We start from the raw sequence: 18596 nt of genomic DNA, 5'->3' as shown, positions 1-18596 counted from the left end.
AACTGTGGGGAGGCGTGGACTCGACCTCTGCCACGTCCACCTCGGATAAACACAGGGTCTCTATGGGTAACTCTGCCTGAAATGGGGGCAGTTTGCCCAGGCCGGGGTGGGTCCAGCCATCTGAGCATGGAGGAAACTGCCAAGTCTGGGGATGTCTAGGGAATTAGTCAGATTTGGGGATTTCCAGGGAATCACAAGAGGAGGGCTGGAGAGCAGAAGGGATGCAGCTCTGGAGCTCGAGGCATGGCTCTGGGCTGGGTGCTGTGTGACCCCTGAAAAGTGAGTTAACCTCTCTGTGTCTCCGTTTCCCACGGATAATAGTATCTATCTCCAAGGCTATTCAGACAGCTAAATGAACAGTGCCTAGCATTAAGCCATTATGAATATTTCCAGGTGAACATCTGGATCATAGGGTCACCTAAGTGAACATTCAATAGTCAGAAATGCCCAAGGCTCCTCGTCCGGTGAGGACAGGGCTCACAGAAGGCCACAGGTCTGCCTGGTGAAGCTCTGTTTGAGGTCAAAGAGCCTCCTCTTCAAGCCCTCCGTCTGCCCCCACCCCACGCAGGGGCCCCCTAACTGTCCCCCAGGCACTCTGACCAGGCTCGAGGAAGTAGGGTCATCAGATAAAATGCAGCACACCCACTTAAATGTGAATTTCAGGTACACGGAGAATAATTTTTTTAGTGCAAGTATATCCCAGGCAATATTTGGGATATACTTATGCTAAAGAAGTAGCCTCCGTGTATCAGAAATTCACATCTAGCTGGTTTGGGAGTCCTGTGTTCTTATCGGTGAAATTAAGGGAGCTGACATGGGGAGACCACAGAGAGAAATGGGGCCCAAGAGCCAAGCCAGGAGGGGGCCAGGCGAGCAGCTCCCTCTCTCCGAGCCTCGGTGTTCCCACCTGCTAAATGGGCGAGATGCTAGCACCGACATAGAGGCAAGCTCACTGTGCGGGTCATTATTTTAAAGAGCAGAAAACTCCAGATGGACAGAGGTCAGACCCCTGGGGGCTTCCCTGTGAGTCAGGAGAGTCTTGGGCCAACCCTCAGTTAGGAGCAAACCCCCCCCCCGCCCCCTGCCCCCTGCCACTCGCCTCTGTTTCCCTCCTGGGAAGGACTCCCGGGCTAGGCCCATCCAGGGAGGAGGAGCCCGGCGGATCGGGCAGGTGAGGCGGGGCAGGTGGGCGCAGCCTGGCCCATCCAGCCAGCGGGGGCAGAGACTAGCCACTTCCTGTTTCTCCACGTTCTGGAAAGCCCCCCGCGTTCCCGGCCGCGGAGCGCCTCCTCCCTCCCTGCTCCTCTCAGGGCCTGGCTCCCTCACCACTTCTCCTTTCCACACCCACTTCCCCCCGTGCCCAGCGGGCTGGGTTCCCACCTACCCCACCCCTCCCCTCTCCCCCTCCTCCCCCTCTTTTCCCACCCCCTCTCCCACTCCCCTCTTTCCTCTCCTTCTCAAGTCCCAATCAGGCCCCCGCAGGGTGCAGAAGAGGAAACTGAGGCAGAGACAGCAAGGTCCCACAAGCCACGTCTGTGCCCCCGCCGGCCTCTGTCTCTGGTCACTTTCCTTCTTTTCTGCCCCCCCTCCCCCCCCCCCCCCCGTCTTTCTTTCTGTCTCTGTCGCCGTCCCCACCTCTATCTCCGGCTCTCACTGGTCCTCCCTCCTGGAGCCTACTCGGTCCAGTCCGGCCACCACGCCCTCCCTGTACCCGGCCCACCTGCCACTTGCCCCGAGGTGTCCTCAAGTGGAGCCTGGCTGTGGGTTCCAGGGCCCTGAGGCTCCCTCCTGCCGCCTCTGAGCCAGAGCCACTTCAGGGAACAGCAAACCTGTCTAACGGGTTTGAGATCCGCCCCAGACAGGCCTTCCCGCCTCTGCACGGAGCCTGGGCCACAAGGGCGACGGGGGTTAAATGTGACACCTGACTAGGAACCCCCACCCCAGGCTGGGTCAGGTGGGAGGGAAAGAAAGGTCAGCAGTCCACCCACCCAGCCCAGAGGTGTAGAACTGTTAGCGGGAGCAACCCCACCCCCCGGCACGTGCAAAGGCCCAGAGGAACATGTGTGTGTGCGGGGAGGGGGAGGGGGGGTGGGGGAACAGGCAGTGAGGCTGGGAAGGGAGAGGTGGCGTGCTGGGGGGCGTGGAAAGCTAGAGCGAGGCCTTGATCCTGGGGACACTAGGGAGCTATTGAAGGTTATGGAGCGATGGCATGGTGTGGTCAGGGTGGGGCTGGAGGTCCTTACATTTACCACATATGTTGGACGGGGGGGCACAGAGGGGCCACCTCTCCGAAGCTCATCTGGTAGAAAGATGGAGGCTGGAGGAGGTAGAGTCACTGTGCCAAAGCCAAAGGAGCCAACGTTTGAATTTCTTTCTATCAAAGGCCAGCGGTGAGCCAGGCCTGAGCTGGAGACGGGTTGGGAGAGAGGTGCGGACCCTCAGGATGTGCCCTCACCCCCAACCCCACTTCAGAGGGGGAACTCAGCTTGGCTTTATCCCCAGGGCAGTAGGAAGATAGGGTGGATTTAGAGCACCAGCAGAGAGGCAGCTAGGGCAAGGGTGGGCGTAGGAGGGGGAGGGGGCCCCGGGAGGGAGGGAGGTGGGCTGCCGCAGGGGAGAGGCGAGGCTGACCGCAAGTTTGTGGCCACACGTTCATCCATTAAACGTTTATCATCCTGGGCCAGGCACAAAGGATGGAACAGAGACCAGGGCACACCCGTTATGCTCCTGGGTCACAAGGGAACAGGACACCCCTGCAGCACGGGGCACAGCCATGCTGGCCTTTCCCGGCACGTCCCTGCAACACAAGGGCCAGAGGAGGGTCTGAGCAGGTGGCCAAGCCTCTCCTTGCCCCGGCCCGTCCTCTCGGGTGTAGACCACAGCCAGCCCTGCACCCTGATGTCACCTGTGCTGGAACTTCCTGAACCTTCACCTTGGATCTGCCCGGACCCACGGGGAAATTCCAAACCAGCCGGGGCCAAGCTGACTCACGTCCAGGCCCCATTGGCTCGGGAGCGGCCAGGCTCCTGAGGGACAGTGGGGGCATTTGTAAAACTCTGTGGAATCCCACCCCCCCCTGCATTCCCCAAGTTGAGGGAGAAGCCAGACTCCCCAGCCCTGGGTCAGGTGTCCCCATCAGAATCTGCAGGTTGAGGCCAGGAATCTGGGTTCCAATGGGTGAGAATTTGGGGGTGGCTATTGGAGCTGGTCTGGGGTGTCTGTCCTCCCCTGATGGTTGTCTCATGTCCCCAGGGCTGCAAAAATGACCAGCAGAATGGAGTGGAGGTCCAGCAGCAGACCATGAGGTTGATACTTCCTGGATGCAAAGCCAGCTCTGCCAGCGGCTGGGTCACCCCAGGCAGGTTACTTAATCTCTACGTGCTTCGGTTTCCCCACCTATAAAATGGGAAAAAATCATGGTGCCTCCTTTGGAGGGTTTTTGTGAGAATTTGTCATGAACCGGTATGAGCTTGGGGACATTATGGTAAGAATTGTTTAAAAAAACAAATCCACAGCAGCACGATTCATAACAGCCGAGAAGTGAAAACAAACCCAATATACTTTAGCTGGTGAATGGATACACGTGAGGTGTCCCTCCACACACGGGAACATCCCTCAGCCATGAAAAGGGGTGAAGCCCCGACACTCGCTGCCACATGGATGGACCCTGAGAACACGACGCTCAGTGAGAGAAGCCAGACACAGAAGGACACACAGGGTGTGATTCCATTGATGGGAAACATCCAGAGCAGGCAGATCCACAGACACAGAGAGTGGGTTCGTGGTTTTCGGGGCTGGGAAGGGGGGTGGGGGTGAGTGCTATTGGGCACTTGATGTTTTTAGGGGGTGATGACATTGTTTTGAAACTAGAGAGAGATGATGGTTGTACAAGGTGAATATGCTAGAAGCCACTGTCCTGGCTTTTGTTATTTATTTATTTATTTTTAAAATTTTATTTATTTATTTTTGGCTGGGTTGGGTCTTCATTGCTGTGTGCGGGCTTTCCTCTAGTTGGGGCGAGGAGGGGCTACTCTTCTTTGCAGTGCACGGGCTTCTCACTGCAGTGGCTTCCCTTGTCTTGGAGCATGGGTTCTAGGCACGCGGGCTTCAGTAGTTGTGGCACGAAGGCTCAGGAGTTGTGGTGCACGGTCTTAGTTGCTCCGTGGCATGTGGGATCTTCCCGGACCAGGGCTCGAACCCGTGTCCATGGGGCTTTCCTGGTGGTGCAGTGGTTAAGAATCCGCCTGCCAATTCAGGGGACATGGGTTCGAGCCCTGGTCCGGGAAGATCCCACACGCCACGGAGCAGCTAAGCCCGTGCACCGCAGCTACTGAGCCTGCGCTCTAGAGCCCGTGAGCCACAACTACTGAGACCATGTGCCACAACTACTGAAGGCCGGGTGCCTAGAGCCTATGCTCCATAGCAAGAGAAGCCACCGCAATGAGAAGCCCGTGCACTGCAGAGAAGAGTAGCCCCCTGCTCGCTGCAACTAGAGAAAGCCCGCGCGCAGCAACGAAGACCCAACGCAGCCAAAAATAAATAAATAACATTTTTTAAAAAAATCCTTCATTGTATGTCATGCGAATTTCACCAAAATAAAAAAAGAAGAAGAAGCAAAAGGCAATCAACCCTGGCAATCAAAGGGGTCATCGATGTCACAGCCAGGTCGCCATCAAATCCTAAAACAATGTTGCATTCAAATCCCAGTGAGGCCTCCAAAAAAAAAAAAAAAGTTGCAAACACACTCAAGAAGTTCCGTGGCCCCTGACTGAACATCGGTGTGGACAGCATGGACCCTTGAAGTGATGGGATCAGAAGCCCCCTCCCCTCTATGGCCTTCCTCCTCAAGCCCATCACCCTGGTCGAGTCCTGAGAACAACACCAGACAAACCCCTTCCAAAGCTGTCCAGTCATCAAAAACAAGGAAAGTCTGAGAAACTGTCACAGCCCAGAGGGGCCTAAGGAGATGTGACAACTAAATGTCACGTGGGATCCTGATGGCGCCTTGGGGGCAGGAAAGGGACATTAGGGAAAAACTAAAGAAATCTGAAAAAAAATGAGGACTTTAGTTGATAACAATGTATCAATGACAGATGTCCTTGTCACTCATGGAACATGTTAACGGCAGGACAAAGTGGGTGCCGGGATACAGGAACTCCCCGTACCATCTTTTCAACTTTTCTATAAATCTAAAATAAGGCTGTTAAAAATAATGAAAGTGTAAGGACTGACCTGTCCTCCCACCCCTCCCTGTGGAAGGAAGCCCACCGAGGCCGGCCACCCGTAGCTTCCATATCCAAAACCCCCTGCATGAGTCTTAATTCCAGTTTGATTAGAATCTTTTGGTTGCAAGTGACAGAAACTGCAACTGAAACTGGCACTTTTTTCTTTTAAATGGGAAATTTTGCTCATGGAACTGAAAGGTCCAGGGATAGATTTAACTCAGAGTTCTCCCCCTCAGCACTGCTGACATTTGGGACCAGATGGTTCTTTGTGTTTTGCAGCTATCCTGGGCACTGTGGGGTGTGGAGCAGCCTCCTTGCCCCCCACCCACCTGATAGCAGGAGCCCCACAGTCTTGACAACTACAGACGCCCCAGGTGTTGCTCAGTGTCCCCTGGGGGCAGGACTGTCCCTGGTCCAGCTAGTTTCAGGCCCAGTTGGATCCAGGACCCTCAAACAGTGTCACAAAGATTTGTCCACCCCTCCATCTCTCAGTTCTGCCATCCTCGTTCTTGGCTTTTTTCCTCAACAGTCTCCCCCTTTGAGGAGACAAAGATGGTGCCGGCAGCCCCAGACCAAATCCCCCCATCAGCCTATCAGCCCCAGCAGAAGGTCAGCACTTCTTCCTCAAGAAAAGCAGCAAAAGTCACAGGGAAGGATTTGATTGGACCAACTTTAGTCACACGTCCTTGTTGAACCAATCTCTGTGGCCAGGTAAGGGAAAGCCCTAATTGGCCGAGCTGGGATCACATGGTTGTATGGAGTCAGCCAATGGGGTAAGAACCCCATGATGTCAGCTAATGGAGTGTATAAAGTCAGCCAGTGGGATAAGGACACTCTGGACGGGATTGGAAACAGGAGGAGTAGCCCTGGGCAGTAGAGACCACTGCTGGGCGAGTTTGGCCAGTCATCCCGCTCTGGGCTTTGGGGGGGCAGAATCAATAAATGAATGAGTGGTATACAGTAGTGCTCAATAAATACATGCTGGATGTAAAGTAATGAATGGACCGACAAGTGGTGGAAGCTGGGATGGTCCCCACATATAGCTTGTATTAGTCAGCTGCCGCTGCATAACAAATTTCTCCAAACACAGAGGCTTAAAACAACACATGCATTGATTATCTCACAGTTTCCAAGTCTGGTGGAGCTGGGTCCTCTGCTCAGGCTGCATCACTGGTGTTGGCCAAGGCTGGGGGCTGATTGGGAGGCCCCACCGTGGAGGGGGCTGCTTTCCAACCCCCTCACATTGCTGCAGGATTTATTTTCTTGCTGTTGTAAGACCGAGGGTCCTGTTTCTTGCTAGTTGTTGGCTGGAGGCTGCCCTCGGCTGCACGTGGGCTTCTCTAACTCAGCTTCTCACTTTGTCAAACCCACGGGGAGGGGATGTAGGTCTGGTCGTGTATGATGTCACCTCAGCCACAGTCTGTTTTTCCCGCCTGCCTCAAGGGGAGTGGATGACACCAAGGCATGACCAGCAGGAGGTGGAATCACAGGCCACTTAAGGGTCTGTCCTCCACACAGCCTCCAGCCTCAGCAAAGAAGGACCACCGTCTTGCAACTCAGTGCTTGAGTGCAATAGAGTGAGGTTGCCTGAGGGGTCTGCAGACTCTCGGTCCAGCCACGGTCCGTCTGTATGAGGACTCTATCGCCCTAAAGTGATGTTTACATTTTGAAACGGGTGAAAAGCATCAGAAGACTTCTCCTGTGACACATGAAAATGACACGAAATGCACATTTTACTGTCCACAAACAAAGCTTCACTGGCACGGACACATACCTTCCATTAAACGTCGTCTGTGGCCACTTCGGTGACACAATGGACCGAGCTGAGCAGTTACGAGAGTCCATCCAGCCGCAAAGCTGAAAATGTTTGCTCTCTGGCCCTTGACACAAAGGATTGGCTGAGCCCTGCTCGACACGGATGTACGTCCCTGGGCAAGGATGCAGGGACCTCTCTGAGCCCAGGAGTCCCCTCTGTCAAAAGGGGTTGGTGAGAGCGAGGAAGGACCTTGGCCTCCAAGCCAGCAAGAGGTGAACTCCAGGTCAGCACCATGATAATAACTGTCACTCTTTAGGTGGCCTGGGGCATGGGGCCTCCAGCTTTCCCAGGTAGCAGGCAGGAGAAGAAGCCACACCTGAATGCTGTGCACCTACACATGCTTGTGCCTTAGAACCACAGCACAACCTTGTGAGATCATGTCAAATAGGGCAACAGGATCCTGCAGCCTGGGTTGATGGGGGCACTGTGTGTGTGTGTGTGTGTGTGTGTGTGTGTGTGTGTGTGTGTGTCAGGGTGGGGGCTTAGCTAGGAGGGTCAGGGGACCTGAAGCCACAACCTGAACGAGTGAAGGAGGGAGTTGTGTGGACACTTGGGGGAAGAGCAATTGCAAAGGCCGCGGGGTAAGACAGAAGCTGCTCTGGTGACGGGAGATGAAAGGACAATGTGACTGGAACAAAATGACCCCTAGCCAAAGCCACACGCCCCAGGCCACCAGGCACACTGGGCTGGTGGGTCCACCCCCAATCCAGCCTTCCCCTCCCGAGCCTCATTTTCCCCAACTGTAGAATGGGGGCTAGCACCCAATGATGTCCCGGAATTTCAGGTCTGTGCTGGCCTGGCTGGGTGTCAAGCTGGCCACCACATCTCTGGCTCCCGAAGCCCAATAATGGGCTAACGGGCTAATGGTCCCGGGGGGGGGAGGGTAAGACTGACAGAGGTCTCTCCCACCCCACAGGTTTCCAACTCTAGGAAGTGCTGCCCCAAAGCCCCAACCCTGCCATTAAGGCCGAGAAGGATCAATGTGAGGGTGCGGTTGTCAGGGAGAGCAGAGCCCTGGACACAGTGGGGACCGATACCCCAGGCCCCCTCGTCTGCCAGGACCCTGCTCCCACAGGGCTGGCCATCGGCCTTGCCCCTTCCTTGGCGTTTCCCTGGCCACCCAGGGACCCTGGATCCGAATGAGTAGCTTATCTCAGAGGTGGGCCCACAGAGGCTCAAGGTAGGTCTGGAACCCCGGAGCTGGGGCTGGGAACCCGGGGTCCTAAGCAAGCTGGAGTGGTCATGGGCAGCACTGGGCAGGCTTTCTCCTCCTTCATCACCCCACTTGCTCACTCCCTCGCTCACTCACTCACTCCTTCACTCACTCACTCCTTCATTCACTCATTCATTCATTCACTCACTCACTCATTCATTCATTCATTCACTCATTCATTCATTCACTCACTCCTTCCTTCCTTCACCCACTCACTCATTTATTCACTCATTCCTCATTCATTCATTCACTCACTCATTCATTCATTCACTCACTCCTTCCTTCCTTCACTCACTCCTTCATTCATTCATCCACTCACTCACTCATTTGTTCATTCACTCACTCCATTCATTCACTTATTTATTCACTCCTTCATTCATTCACTCACTCATTCTTTCACTCAAGGTTTTTGGTGCCCACAGCATCCCAGCAGATGCTGGCCCTGGTGATCCAGTCCAACCTGGTCACTTCATGCCCACCGATGGATAAACAAATAAACAAAATGTAGCTGATGCCGCTCACGTCTTAATTTATAGCTTCACCTCCTCCCTCATTTTTTTTTTCTGTGGTTTGGTGGTTTTTTTTGTTCTTTGTGTTTTTATGCATGAAACCCGGTTGTTTTTCCTGTTAAGTTTCCTACAGTCTAGAACTTGCTGATTTGGTTCCCTGTGATGATTTAAGTTTTCAAATAGGTAGTTCATTCCCTTGTTTCGAAATTCAAGTCAAAAGGACATCCAGAGGGCAGCTGCTGTGGGAGAGTCTGTGGCTGCGCAAAAGGTTGACCAGAATTGCCACCTGACCCACCAGCTATTCTACCAGGTGTGAACTAGAAGACCTGCAAGCAGAGACCCAAACAGGTACCTGCCTGTGTGTGAATGTTCACAGTAGCGGGTTCCCAATGGCCAAAGGTGCAAGTGACCCAAGTGTCCGTCGATGGATGAGAGATAAACAAACATGGTCCATCCACACAGTGGAATATTGCTCAGCCTTAAAAAGGAAGGAGATTTCCTGCTTCACAGTGGATGAACCTTGAGGACATGATGCTCAGTGAAATACGTCAGACACAGAAGGGCAAATACTGTCTGATTCCATTCACATGAGGCGCCCAGAGGAGTCACATCCACAGAGCCAGGAAGGAGATGGTGGGGGCCGGGGGCTGGGGGAGGGGCTGGGGAGTCAGCGTTTCATGGGGACAGAGCTTCAGTCTGGGAAGATGAGAAAGTTCTGGAGACGGACGGTGGGGATGGTTGCACGACAGTGTGAATGTGCTAGTGCCGCTGAGCTGCACGCTTAAAAATGATAAAGATGGTGAGTTTTATGTTATATGTATTTTACCACAAAAAGGTGTGCCCAGATGAACGTCCCCCTCCCACGGTGCCCTGGGTGTCCTTCCAGAGGAATCTCGGCCAGACAATACCGTGGCCTGGCACCCCAGAGGCAGCCACGTGGTCCCGACTCTTCCACGTGGGCAAGTGAACCAGGGAGCAAGCCCTGGCAGCTGCCTGTCATTTCAGAAGATGTGGCCTCTGGGCTTCCCTGGTGGCGCAGTGGTTGAGAGTCCGCCTGCCGATGCAGGGGACGCGGGTTCGTGCCCCGGTCCGGGAGGATCCCACGTGCCGCGGAGCGGCTGGGCCCGTGAGCCGTGGCCGCTGCGCCTGCGCGTCCGGAGCCTGTGCTCCGCAACGGAAGAGGCCACAGCAGTGAGAGGCCCGCGTACTGCAAAAAAAAAAAAAAGAAGATGTGGCCTCACTGCCCTTGGGGGGACCATTTGGTTCCCCCAGCGAAGACCAGAGACTGTTTCCTGGACCTCCTAATTTTTAGAGAACGTAACGTAACATACATTTTAGGGGTAACATAACATGAAATAGCATAACACATAACATAAACTTCAGCATCCTAACCATAAGGACCTCCTATGAGTGGAGTCACCCACTGTGTGTCCTCCTGTGCCTGGCTTCTCTTACTCAGCATTCGTGCTCTCAGGGTCCATCCACGTGGTAACGAGTGTGAGCGCTTCTCTCCTTTTCATGGCTGAGGATGACCACTGTGGATGGCCCACGCCGTGTTTACCCCTCGTGTGTCGAGGGGCAGCAGGGTTGCTTTCACCTGTCGGCCGTTGTGAATCACGCTGCTGCGGACACGGGGGTGCAAATATCTCTTCGAGTTCCTGCTTTCGATTCTTTTGGGTATGTACGCTGGAGTGGGATTGCTGGGTCATATGGTGATTCTATGTTTAATTTTTTGAGCAACCTCCAGGCTGTTTTCCACGGCAGCTGCACCCTCTTACATTCCCTCCAGCTGTCCACAAGGCTTCCAAAAATTTCTCTACATCCTCACCAAAGCCTGTTATTTCTGTTTTTTTCCTTCCTTTCCATCCTGAGGGGCGTGAGGTATGAGCCCCCGAACTCTTTGTTATGGAGTATTTAAAACACACAGGAGAGGAGAAAGTAGATGGAGCCCCCCTCCCGCCCCCACCCCCACCCCCACCCCCACCCCCACCCCCCACCGCCTGCATCCAGCCTTAACCAGTATCCACCCCTGGCCGGTCTTGTTTTTCTCCAGTCCAACCTTGGATGCTTATTATTTCCTTTATAAATTTATTTATTTATTTTTGGCTGAGTTGGGTCTTCATTGCTGCGCGCGGGGCTTCTCTAGTTGCGGCGAGCGGGGGCCACTCTTCGTTGCGGTGCGCGGGCTTCTCATTGCGGTGGCTTTCTCTTGCTGCAGAGCACGGGCTGTAGGTGCGCAGGCTCAGTAGTTGTGGCGCACGGGCTCAGTTGCTCCGCGGCATGTGGGATCTTCCCGGACCGGGGCTCGAACCCGTGTCCCCTGCATTGGCAGGCAGATTCTCAACCACTGCGCCACCAGGGAAGTCCCTTGGATTATTTCTTCCAACCTTTTATTATGAATATTTTCAAGCGTGGAGAGAAGAGTTGAAGGGATTTTGTTGTTAAAAACTCAAAACCTAGCTCCTACGATTAACATTCCACTGTATTTATTTAGCACATAGCTGACCATCCATCCTTTCCTCTATGTGGCCACATTTTTGTGCATGCCTGTGTGTTAATGTGCCACCTATTTGAATGGCAAAACCAAATCCAAAAAAATTTGGACAAAACAAAGTGCTGGCAAGGATGCGGAACCACCGGAACCCTCAGATGTTGCCGGTGGGGATGCAGCCACTTTGGAAGACAGCTCAGCGGTTCCTCAAAACGTGAAATGCAGAATTGCCAGATGATCCAGCTGTTCCACTCCTGGGTGTTAACCCGAGAGAAATGAAGTCTTCTGTCCACAGAAAAAGCTGCACACACGTGTTCATAGTAGCGTGACGTGTAATCACCAAAACCTGCAGACAACCCGAATGGTTCTCAACTGGTCAAAGGATGAAAAAAAAACCCTGCAGAATGTCCGTATGAAGGAACACCATCCAAACCTAACAAGGAGTCAGCGCTCTCAAGAACGCTGATGAATCGCCCATGAATTATGCGAGGTGAAGGAGACCAGGCTCCTACTGTCTGATTCCACCCAGAGAGGATCAAACTGAGAGGCCAAAACTTGTTCCGCACTTGGGAAGGGCTGGGGGAGGGAGGTAACTAAAAGGGGGAACTGGGGGCCTTTTTTTTTTCTTTTTTTTTTTTTTTTTTTGCGGTACGCGGGCCTCTCACTGTTGTGGCCTCTCCCGCTGCGGAGCACAGGCTCCGGACGCGCAGGCTCAGCGGCCATGGTTCACGGGCCCAGCCGCTCCGCGGCACGTGGGATCCTCCCGGACCGGGGCACGAACCCTGCATCGGCAGGCGGACTCTCAACCACTGCGCCACCAGGGAAGCCCCTTTTTTTCTCTTTTTTTGATAAACTTATTTATTTAATTTTGGCTGGGTTGGGTCTTCGTTGCTGTGAGCGGGCTTTCTCTAGTTGCGGCGAGCAGGGGCTACTCTTCGCTGCGGTGCGCGGGCTTCTCATTGCGGTGGCTTCTCTTGTTGGTAACACACACACACACACACACACACACACTGACACACACATGCACACATGCTCACGCCTGCACCCGACTAACCTCAGCCGCGATCCCCACCCGCCCCCTGGCGGCCACGCTGGCCCACACAGACCCAGCCCCTAACCTAACCATGGCTGGATTCCTGGCAGAGGCTGACCCTGTTTTTGAAAGGACACCTCTGGCTCCTGGGGCCCCCACTCCGCAGGCGGGGGGCTTAGCTGGGCCCCTGGAGAGGGGTGGTCCTGGGGCCAAGAGTCCAACATTTAAGAGACCCGCCAAGTGGGAGGAGACCCAGGGTGGGGCAGCCGGCCAGGAGAGGGTCCAGGAGGACCTTTGCCTCCTCGGTCCTCGCGGAAAGGGTGAAGGGGGTCTTGCTATCAGAGCTGAGGGAAGCAAGGGGGTCAGTGGGAGGGCTGCGGGGGAGCGAGCGAGTCTGGGGCCCGGCTGAGCGTGCGTGTCTGTGTGTGACGGCTGTGCGGGATTGGGAGAGGTGAGAGGTGAGAGGGATGGGCTACACAGGAGGAGACGGGGGCCGAGGAAAGTCCTGAGTCCTAAGGGCTCCATGTATAACCTGGGGCCCCCTGCTATGACCTGGGTCCCCAACATATAACCGGGAGTCCCCTACCTGTTATCTGCGGCTCTCACCCGTAACCTGGAGACTTCTGTTTATAACCTGAGGCCGCCCACCTATAACCTGGGGCCCCCTGCTATATCACCAGGTGCTCCTATTTACAAACTGGGGTCCCCACCTCAAACCTGGGGCCGCTCACTTGTAACATGAGCCCCCTACCTATAACCTTGGGCCCCCGTCTATAACCTGAGGCCTCCCATTGTAACCTGGGGCCCCTTACCTGTAATCTGGGGCTCCCATCTGTAACCTGGGCCCCCTACCTAAACCTAGAGTCTCCACTTATAATCCGGGGACCCCACCTAGAAACTGGAGCCCCTCGATGGTAACCTGAGACCCCATCCTGGGGCCCCCCACCTATATGACCTGGGCCCCACCTGTAACCCAGGGTCCTTAACAGAACCCGCAGGATGGTGAGGGTGAGAGCATGCTGGCAAAGCATTTTTCCCAGGGCACCCGTAAATATTTGTAACTATGGCTTAAGCCTATTACTAATCCCATTTGTCACAGTTTACTGTCCCAGAGGTCATGCTGCCTCTCTAGGTCCAAAGTGTCATGCCTGGCTGCTAAGTCTTTTCTTTTTGTGGTGATTCATAGAGTAATAGTACATCTCACTTCCCTTGGCCTCTTATATTTGATGATACATGGTATTGTTACTCCCCCACTCAGAGAAATGGTATAGGAGAAGCCAAGAACCTCTCCCCATTTCCGCAGCTGAGGCTCTCTGCTGGGCAAAGGGCTGGGGCCTGTGAGAGGGTCCCTGGAGAGGCTTAGAGCAGCCCTCACAGGGGTCTCAACCTCATCGTGCTTGGGAAGGTCCCCCCAGACTGGCTCTGTGCTAGCCTGGCTTGGGTTTGATGCTTGCCATGAACCTTACATAAGCACGACAGCTGGGCAGCCCCAAGGCCTGAATCACCCGGAGAGGATGATGCTAGAATTCTTACTGGGCTCCTGGGGGCTCCCAGGCTGGGCACTGAGATGTGAGTGCCCGCTCCACCAGGCACCTGGTCAGGGGGCTTCGCCTCTGCAAACCTCAGTCACCTGTAAGGAGGGTGGAAGGAGGATTCTAGAACATTCCATCACCTGGAAAGGAAACCCCTGTCCTCATCAGCAGGCACACCCCATCCAGCCCCTCACAACCATGAATCCACTCTCCGTCTCTGCGGATTTGCCTGTTTTGGACGTTTCCCATCAACAGAATCACACGGGGTGGCCTTCTGTGTCTGGCTTCTCTCACGGCGCACCGTGTTTTCAAGTTCAGCCATGTGTGTCAATGACTCATTCCTTCTCATGGCTGAATATTATGCCAGTGTATGGATATGTCATATTCTGTCCATCCGTCATCTGTTGATGGACATTTGAGTTGTTTCCACTTTCTGATTGCTGTGAATCATGCTCCTGCAAATATCCGTGTACAAGTTTTTGTGCGGACGTACGCGTCCATTTTTCTTGGGCAGACACCTAGGAGTGGAATTACTAGGCCATGTGGTAACTCAGTGTTAAACTTTCAACTTTTTTTCCAGAGTGGCTGCACCAACTCTATGAAAGTTCCAGTTTGTCCACATCCTTGCTAATACTTGTTATCATCCCTTTTTTTTTTTTGATCGTTGTCACCCTAGTGGGTATGAAGTGGTCAATATAATTTAATTTAATTATTTTTTTGGCTGCACCGCACAGCTTGTGGGATCTTAGTTCCCTGCCCAGGGATCGAACCTGGGCTCCCAGCAGTGCAAGTGTGGAGTCCTAACCACTGTACTGCCAGGCAATTCCCTGAAGTGATTCATTTCAATAACATTTATTTTAACCTAACATATCCAAAATGTATCATTTCAACATGTAATCAATGTAAGTTATCGGGTGTTTTCACATTACAGTTATTAAGATATATATATATATATACACACACATATATATGTACATATGCATATGTTAACATGTTTTCACGTTAAGGCTTCAAAATCCAGTGTGCGGTTACACCCACAGCACATCTCAATTCCAGTAGCCACGTTACAGGAGGCCACTGGCTGCCGTACTGGACAGCAGAGCTCAAACTGCCGAGGATGAAGCAGTGGCCAAGACATGCCCAGCCTCTGCCTCAGAGAGCTCCCGGTGTGGTTCCAGACACCGAAGAAAAACGGGTAACGGAATACATAAATGAGACAATTTCTGCTGGTGACAAGTGTTAAGAAGAAAATCAAACTGGAAAGGGGTTACATTCAAGGGAATGATCAGGAGGACTTCTCAGAAAAGGTGGCCTCTGAGCTGAGATTCACCTTCATGGACTCTTTCTGCAACGGTCACCAAACATTTCCCGAGTCCCTTCCATGAGTCCTGAACATCAGGAGAGGGATGGAGTGAAGGAGAGTGAGGCTTACAGATGCCAAAATTATCAAATACCCCAGATTCCAAGAAAGTTGGGCATAAGCCAGCAGTCAAAAACATAGAAAATACCAAAAGGAATTTGAGTTGGGCAATGTTCCTTCTTCTCCAGTTTTCTGGAAGAGATTGCTAAAAACCAATGTTATTTCTTCCTAAAATATTTGATGGACATTCACGAATGAAACCATCTGGGCCTTAATTGTCTTTGTTGAAAGGTTTTTCCCAGGAATTCCCTGGCAGTCCAGTGGTTAGGACTCTGCTTTCACTGCTATGCGCCTGGGTTCAGTCCCTGATGGGGGAACTAAGATCTTGCAAGCCGTGCAGCCAAAAAAAGAAATGTTTTTCCCTACAGATTTAATTTCTCTAATAGATATAAAACGATGTAAATTACCTATTTCTTCTTGAGTAAGCTTTCATTTTAGTGACTTTTCAGGTGTCAGTCCATTTCATGTTGACTTCATGGGCATAGAGTTGTTCCTATATCTAATTCTTGTAATATCTGTAAGGTCTGTAGTGATATCCCTTCTTTAATTCCTGATACTGGTCATCCTTTTTTCTTGGTCAGTCTGGCTAGAGTTTTATCAATTGTTTTGATCTTTTCAAAGACCAATCTTTTGGCTGCATCAATTTTCGCTATTCTTTTTCTATTCTGTTTCAGTGGTTTCTGCCCTGATCTTTATGATTTAGAAATCTCGGGCTAATCCACATGTTCTGATTAGGACTTGCTGGTATGTTGGTGTGACTTGTGGCCCCCACCCCCAAAGCCACAGCAATCCCTCTTCTGTGGGTCATTTGAGAATCTGATGAAACTCACGGATGTCCCCAAGAACAAGTACATGGGCACACTCAATTTTGCACATAGGTTTAGGTAGTTCACAGGTGTCGGGCTCAGAACCCCCAACCATGAGCTCAAATCCGATGGTGTCAGCTCCCAACGTTTCCACTCAAGACAAGCAGTTTGTTCCGGCAAAGTAAGAATCTAGTGATAAAAAACAGAAAGGTTAAAAACAACAACAACAACAACACAGGCCTGGAGGTATTTTCAGCTTCATTAAGCCGTAGTATTTTGCCAACTCTGTTTTTCATCCAAAGCACTTTGCTGGAACCATCCCAGCTGGGTTCTGAGTTTTAGCCCGTGAGTTTCTTTGGGCATACTCCGCCCAGCGTACTTCTCTCCCCATCTGGGCGAGGAGATTCTTAATAAAGGCTTTTTGCCTCGAATTGGCCACTTTCGGCTACTTTTTGACCCTTGACCTCGCCTCAAACGGGGTTTCGGGGGAGAAGCCCTGGCAGGGACCCACTAGGGTTCCCGATCCGCGTCCCGGCCAAGTAAGCTGCACCCTGACCCCACCGGTTCTGAGGACGCCGTTGGCACTCGCGACCTCCGACCCCAGGCCCCAACCCCTCCCAGGTCAGCGCCGAGGCCTCGCCTCCCCGAGCCTGTTTCCCGCCCCCTCCCCTTGACGGGCGCCCCCGCGGACCAATGAGCAAGGAGTATCCACCCCTGGGGCGCGGCCGGGCTTGAGCCAATCCCCGCTCGGGCGCCCGCCTGGGTCCAAACGGCCCAATGGGAGGCGGCGGCGGGGCCCGCTGTGGGGGTGGGGCCGGCCGGCTCGGCCAACGGGCGTGCACGTCGGTGCCGCGAGGGGCGGGCCCGAGGCGGGCGTGCGGCGGCGCGGCGGCCCAGGGCGGGGGAGGAGGTAAACAAGATGGCGGCGGCGTGTCGGGCGGGGAGGGGGGAGGCGGCCCGGGGCCCCCGCGAGTGAGGCGGGGCGCGGCGGCAGCGGCGGCGGGAGCCGGCCGGCAGTGCGGCCGCCTTGCATGGGCTGGGTCCCCGCGCCGCCCCGCCTGCTCCACGCGCGCGGCGGCCGCGGCGGGGGACGCGCCGCCCGGGCTCCGGCGGTCTCCGGAACCCCGACCCGGGGCCTGCGGCCTGCGCCGCCTCGGCTGCCCGGAGCCCCGCGCGCCCCGCGGCCGACGGCGTTCGGGCAGAGAGCGAGTGCGGGCTGCCGTTTGGGGAGGGGCGCCCGCCGGGCCCGCGCGGCCGCTCGGGGTCCCGGGCCGGTGTGCGGGCGCCCGGGCAGTGGGCAGCTCAGACGGGGCTCGTTCCCTGCGGCCGGCGGGCCCCGAGCAGCCCCGGCGCTGGCGGGAGCCGGCTGGGCCGGACGGAGGTGCCCCGCGCGCTCAGGACACGCACCTGCCGGCTTCTCGGGCTCCCCGGACGGCGAGGCCGGCGGGAGACGCCCCCGAGCGGCGCGCCTGGCCCCCGGCTAAGCTCGCCTGCCCAGCTCTGGGGGTCCCGGGGCCGGCCTGTGCGGGGTCCCCGGCGCGCGCCATGGGCCGCTGGTAATGGACGGCGCGGAGAAGACTCGACCCTGCCGCGTCCGTGTTCGTTCGAGGGTCTAAAGTCCCTGGAGGATGACCTAGCACTTCCCGACCCCACCGGCCTCTCGAGGGCCCCCGTGGACGCGCCGGCCCGCCTCGAAGCTGCGAGGCCGGGCGGCCCCCAAACTTGGGACGCTGCGCACGCCCGGTTGCCCGGACTCTGGACCAGGCGCGCCTCTTGAACTCACGTTCAGTACAATCGTTTCTTTTCCAAGAAGGGTTTTCCTTTTTTTTTTTCTTTTTTTCCTTTATTTGAGATTTGTTGACTTTTATTTTTGGAGAAGGGAATTTTTTTTGGAGGGGGGGGGAACAAACGGAAGAACCGCCCACCGCGAAGCTCATAAAGGGGATAAGGGACCGCCGGCGCGAGTCGGAGGCCTGGGGTCTAGGATGGAGTTGGCGGACCCGCAGCAGCTGGGCATGTTTACAGAGGGCGAGCTGATGTCGGTGGGGATGGACACGTTCATCCACCGCATCGACTCCACCGAGGTCATCTACCAGCCCCGCCGCAAGCGGGCCAAGCTCATCGGCAAGTACCTGATGGGGGACCTGCTCGGGGAGGGGTCGTACGGCAAGGTGAAGGAGGTGCTGGACTCGGAGACGCTGTGCCGGAGAGCCGTCAAAATTCTCAAGAAGAAGAAGTTGCGGAGGATCCCCAACGGGGAGGCCAACGTAAAGAAGTAAGTGCGGGCTTCCTGGGTGGGGGCGCGGTCCGCTGGGCGGCCCCCTCGTTCTTTCCTCCCTTTCTTCTCCCTCCATTTCTCGCTTTCTTCCTTCCTTCCTCTCTTTTCTTAAGCACCTGAGCCGACCAGCCGGGGAAGGTCGTGGGCAACTCGGTAGGGTACTTTGGTGAAGTCAGGCTCGCTTGTCGCGATTGGGCGTCCTGTGCTCTCGGCCGATGTGGAACCCTCCTCGGAAGGGGGCGCCCCTCATCCCCTCTGCCCTCCCAGCTGTCC

General features: G+C 54.8%; 1 protein-coding gene across 5 annotated transcripts in view; it reads left to right on the top strand.

The window, feature by feature from the left end:
- Positions 1-17323: 17323 nt before the first annotated feature.
- STK11 (serine/threonine kinase 11) overlaps positions 17324-18596 on the top strand; it is an 18324-nt gene continuing 17051 nt past the window's right edge. For 2 of the 5 annotated variants that reach the window (XM_059060345.2, XM_067033239.1), the window contains exon 1: positions 17946-18320. In XM_059060345.2, the coding sequence (XP_058916328.1) occupies positions 18031-18320 (290 nt within the window). In that variant the 5' untranslated portion in view covers positions 17946-18030. Of the gene's footprint in view, positions 18321-18596 lie in introns of all 5 variants that reach the window. The other 3 variants (XR_010840495.1, XM_059060347.2, XM_059060346.2) reach the window with 3 other exon arrangements.

This window comes from Kogia breviceps, chromosome 4, assembly GCF_026419965.1.
Source record: "Kogia breviceps isolate mKogBre1 chromosome 4, mKogBre1 haplotype 1, whole genome shotgun sequence".
NCBI lineage: Eukaryota > Metazoa > Chordata > Mammalia > Artiodactyla > Physeteridae > Kogia > Kogia breviceps.
The sequence above is the reverse complement of the archived record's forward strand: the minus strand, read 5'-3'. Positions and strand labels throughout refer to the sequence as shown.